The sequence below is a fragment of the Gavialis gangeticus genome, unplaced genomic scaffold (assembly GCF_001723915.1).
Source record: "Gavialis gangeticus isolate Ggan-Ray unplaced genomic scaffold, GavGan_comp1, whole genome shotgun sequence".
In the NCBI taxonomy this organism is placed as follows: domain Eukaryota; kingdom Metazoa; phylum Chordata; order Crocodylia; family Gavialidae; genus Gavialis; species Gavialis gangeticus.
In genome coordinates, this window is record NW_017728991.1 from 1,008,284 (window position 1) to 1,013,504 (window position 5,221).

The window sequence follows — 5,221 nt, forward strand, 5'->3', positions numbered from 1 at the left end:
ACCCATTGCCAGCACTCGGTTACCTCTCCTCCAGAGCAGTCTTGGGGCTTAAGTCAGGTTCCTCTAAGTGTCTAGGATCCTTCATGGCTTCTTTCCTTTCGTGGAGCCTTTTCCCATCTGTTGTAGGTCTGTTTGCTTGACCAGGTTACACAGTTAAATTGCACATCCTAGCTATGAAAACCATTGATCTCGTCTTTCTCTGTGGCTCTGTGAATCTTTGTTCCTGTGAAGGCTTTTTAAACACCTCTGCCACCCCCATCCCTTTGTCCAGTTCTGGAATTTTCCAGTCCCCAGACTTCAGCTCTGCAGAGAAACTTGGCCTGCCTGGTTTTCCTGCTGAAGTACATCGCTTTTGTTCTCAGATGCTTCCACCGGAATGGTGATGTGTTAAGCTTTAACATTTGGCCTTATCTGTGGCCGGGAAAGGATGTGACAAAGTGCTGACAGCACGTGGTGAATGCCACGAAGAAGCATTCTGTCATAGAGCAATATCGTATCCACCAGTTGTAAGTCGCACGTAGGCACATTTCCCAAATTGTCATAGATGTCTCGTGTGTTCACGTCACTCTCATCTTTGCCCAGACTGACTTCAGGAAGCATTTGTCTATGCGCAGGGGAGACCCAGCTACATTTTTCAGATAATAAATTGCAGATTTACAATAAAACATCACCTAGATTTCGTTAGCTGTGCCTGTGGGATGTTAACAGTGGTAAGATGCTTTTCCTTGCTCATTTAGAAACCCTTTTAAAATCTCATCCATTTTTCCCCATCTCTGACAGAATGTATGGATTTATTTAGTTCTTATTGAAATTAGGTAGTAATAGCACTGTCGTACCTGTGTGACCCCCAGCTCTACTGCAGTGCTTTGCACCTCGCCTCCATCCTTCAGGCCTGCCTCTTGCTGTTCCTGTCCTCACCGGGGACGGCTGTCCCTCTTGTCCCAAGAGGATCTGAACCGTGCCTAACTGCTGATCCTGCCAAATGATTTAGTAATGCCAGGGTGAGGAGAGGTACCAGCAGAGTAGGATGACCACAGTTCTTTTGTTTTTGACCTATAGTGGGATTTGAGCTCTGGTATGGACGAGTGATGTGCTCACTGCTCCCCCAGCCCCGATAACAATCCTTTCCCTCTGGGCAGCTACACATACCTGAGGATCTAGTGGGCTGTAGCGTAGGACACAAGCCAGGCAGTGTTAGTTACTCCTCAATGTTAACCATGAAAAAAATGTTGGATTTTAATAGCCTGAGTGTGAGGACACCGGGGTGGGGAAGATAAATTGGAGAACCAAATTAGCAAGCCTCTTTCATGATCCATACCGAGGGATGCTGCTCAATTTAAACAGAGGATTAAGTGTTGCATTCCAAAATCTTACATCTGTTAAGGAGATTAAGAACTGAAAGTCTCAGTCTGTTAATATTTCACACTAGGGTAAATGTAAGCCAGTAGACTACTAGCTCATTATCATCATCAAACTCAGCTGTAATGAGATTTTTATTAAAGACTAATGTGACCTCTTGCTTCACTCTTAAGTCTGTTACAACTGTTTGCCAAGGAAAGCAAAGCCTTTTTTTTTCTGCTTCTGCACTGCTTTGGGTAACAGGTGGGGCTCATTGTTCATTATGAATCCTTCCATGGGATGTCTTCCTTCTCCTGCTTTGCTCCTTTCATTGCTCTGTGTCTGGAGAGAGCATTTCATGCCCAGAGTGGTTGCTACCATCTAGCAGGCCTGTGCTGGATGCAGCCCCTATACCTGTGGGAAATGTGTGCAAGAAGGGCAGGTGTCAGAAACCACTTTCACCTGATGGAGCCATAGCCTGGGGTTGGAAAACAAACTGCGTTCCTGGAAGATGCATCTACATCTGTCAGCACAGAACTTTTTGATGGAGACCTTAGCTGTGTCTGAAGAGAACAGCTACCCAGAGATCTTCAGCGGTGCCAGACTCCTGCTGCTTAGTTTTAAGCTGTGGCCTTGAACATGGCTGGTGTGCGAGTGGAGAGGGGACCCCATAACACTTGCCCTGTGGATACAAGGCTTTCTGCTCTTTGCACTAATATCTGTTCCCCCCTTTCTTTGCAGGTGCTGCTGAGTCAGGTGCATCGGCTGCGAGCTCTTGACTTGCTGGGAAGATTTTTGGACCTGGGTCCCTGGGCAGTTAGCTTGGTATGTATAGGTTGCATGCTCCCTTCCGAAGGCCCAGGCTGTTTCTCAGTACAGTCGGTACACTGGAATGGTGATTGATGAATGCAGGGAGAAGACAATATCTCATGTGTTTGCTGCATGGCCAGTGTTCGAGAGCAGCCAGATGACCCTGAGGTCAAAATAAACCAGGTTGCCGGAGTTTCAGCAGGGGCCGGATGCAGCTGAGAGTCCTTTATATTTAGTGCACATTGGCTTAAAGGTTGCCACTGTGGCCTGTGTTGTGCCCCCTTTTTCCAGCTGAGATTGCACATAGTAATGGCTCCTACAAGAGACAAACTACGTGGGAATGAGCAGGCAGCATTTCTGGCTGTGGTAGGCATGCAAGACATGCATAACTAATTACCAGGGTGATGCAAGGCCTCTGAACTCCAGCAGCAAAGCCACAAGAGTTTCCTTTTGCTAAGAAACAAGTTAACGCCCAGCCAATTAGGGGATCAGACCTGTACATTTCATCTGCCTTCAAATGGGAGTGATCCGGGGCAGACGCACCTGAGAGCAAGGCAGCTTGGAGTCAGGGCAGAGGCTGAGTAAGCGCGTGCTGTGACCTAGCTGTGCAGCTGGTGCTGGAGCAGTCCTGGAGCACTGCACTTCCACTCCTAAGTATAAAACTGTATTTAAACAAACAGCATCGGGAAGCAGTGGCTGGGACAGCTGGACTGTTTATATCTGCCATATACACTAAATTAAACATGGAGCGAGCCATGTCTTTATCATTTCCCAGTCACTCAGCTCATGGACTGCAACCCTTTTCCTCAACTTTCATGTGTTTGGTCTCTGTGTTGTGCGAGCGCTCTGGGACTGGGGACAGCTGCCTTCTGCATTTGGAAGTGGCCTGGCACAGCATGGGTGATAAGTAAGAATGAAACAGGAGATTCACTTGAAATACAAATGTAAGTGGTTTCAGTTGCCTCTTGTTAACAGACAGGGCTCTTGAGGAGTTAGCGGCAGACAGTGAATAAGTGCCTTGACTGGACTTCCCATGGTTTTGTCTTGTAGCTCCCCATCCACTCCAGATTCTGGTATCCATCTCCTGCAGGCATGGTGCAGAAAGCATGGCCCTGCCAAGGGTGTCAAAAGTGGCATTTGGACTGTGAGCTTCCCCCTCGGGCTTGAGGCTTACAGCCTCTGGGACCTGTTTAATGTCACCATAACCTTCTTTATGCTGCTTGCTACCTTGAGTGTAAACCAGGTGGGCCATAGCAGCATCTGGTACAGTTCCTGTCCCTTCTGTGCTCACTTCACACCTAATGTGGCCTACAGCAGACTAGGACAGTGTCTGGTGAGCTGCTTCCCACCTCTGTACCACTAGTGCAGCCTGCAAGTGTCAGAGATGGGAGCAGAATCCCTGTGCTGAGGTTCATTTTGCACTGCATTTGTATAGGGTATCTACAGCCACTCCACAATGGTGGGATGCACAAAGATTTAACTAGCTCTCTGCCCCCCCGTGCGCTTAGTCAGTCTCTAATAGCATGCAAATAGCTTCTTTAAAAGCCCGAGTAAGGGGGGAACTGTGTGAATTCCAGTGGAAGGATTGTAATTACCGAGTCGGCAACATGTTTACCTGTGGGAGCAAATGGGCCCATCTGGGGGAGGAGAGTGGCATGTCGTGAGGCATGAAGTACCACATGCTGGAATGAGTGAAAGCTTAGTGCAAGATGTGGTCTGGGTCTCAGCGGAGCAAACACATCTGAAAATATCTAGTGACAACCAAGGTTCAAACAAGCACCAGACCAGGAGATGGGGATCCCTAAATGCAAGTGACTGTCTTCCACCTGATTTCTCTGTGGCATAACCAGTGTGCCATTCAGCCCTCGTTCGGTGGTGCTCCTGCAGGAGGTCAGTGACGCTCGTGGTGATATACTGTTCTCTCTTTCTCCCCAGGCCCTCTCTGTTGGCATTTTCCCTTATGTGCTGAAGCTCCTTCAGAGTTCAGCTCGAGAGCTGAGACCACTTCTCGTCTTCATCTGGGCCAAAATCCTTGCAGTGGATAGTGTGAGTACTCCCAGACCATTACCGCCATGCCAGTTCCTAGCACAGCTGTCTTCCTTAGCCAGCTGCTTTCAAAGGGATCCATACTGAGGTAGTGGGAAAGGCAGTCTGTGCCGTCTGCAGTGGACCCAGCAAGTCCTTCCAGTGAGTTTCCAACTATCAACAGGGCTCACTGCCCAAACTTATTCATGCAAAATCCCCACTGGTGGGGTGACAAGCCTGATATGAAATGGCTCATTGGCCTACCTGCTTGTTAACCTGATTTTTTCCAAGCAAACAGCAGCTCATTGAAGAAGCTATTCCCATCTGCCTGGAGTGAAGCGACTCCTGTCTTTGTTCATCAGGCACGCTGAAATGTTGTGGTGATTGAAAGAAATTCCAGGTCTGGCCATGTTTGTGTACAAGGGGGACCCGTGATTTAGAAGTGCGGGGGTCAGTGCCTGCTAGATCTCATAGCTCAGTCCTTGGTGATGGGTGTGCGCACTCCACGTTCAAAACACGCAGATGTGTACTACTTGGTGTGAAACTTGATTTGGCCAGGACAGGTCCCTTCCAGAACTAAAACAGCACCCCCATAACTAGTATCTCAAAAACTAGGTATCATGGAGAGTTTCGCTACAAATGTTACTCACAATCTAGTCCTGTCCTCTTCTCTGTGCTGTCACGAAACCAGAATTTGCTGGGCTTCACAGTCTTGACCAGTCCAGAGAGGGCAGGACATTGCACTGCTTCTACAGAAGGCCCTGGATGCTGTGCTGCTCTTCCCCTCAGGACACACACTAGTAGCTCTTTGGCATCCTTCAGGACCTGGCCTGAAACTTGAGGCCAGATTTTTGAAGACGGCTGTAACTGAGACTCATAATTTTTTTAATACAAGTAATTGAGAAGGCAAGTAATTGCAGGTGAAACTGCTCTTATGCATGCAGCTCCTTGGATTGTGGGTGGGAGCAGCAGTTCAGTGTGTAATTAGCAACACTGATACCCACAATTAATCGCGGGCATGGTTATTAGCTGATATAAAAATCTCCTG

At 48.2% G+C, this 5,221-nt stretch overlaps 1 protein-coding gene across 1 annotated transcript in view; it reads left to right on the plus strand.

The window, feature by feature from the left end:
* The window catches only part of RPTOR (regulatory associated protein of MTOR complex 1), a 245,836-nt gene that overhangs the window by 154,920 nt on the left and 85,695 nt on the right, over positions 1 to 5,221 (plus strand). The window contains exons 11-12 of the mRNA XM_019515638.1: positions 2,080 to 2,163; positions 4,084 to 4,194. Coding sequence (XP_019371183.1) covers positions 2,080 to 2,163; positions 4,084 to 4,194 — 195 coding nt within the window. The remainder of the gene's footprint in view (positions 1 to 2,079; positions 2,164 to 4,083; positions 4,195 to 5,221) is intronic.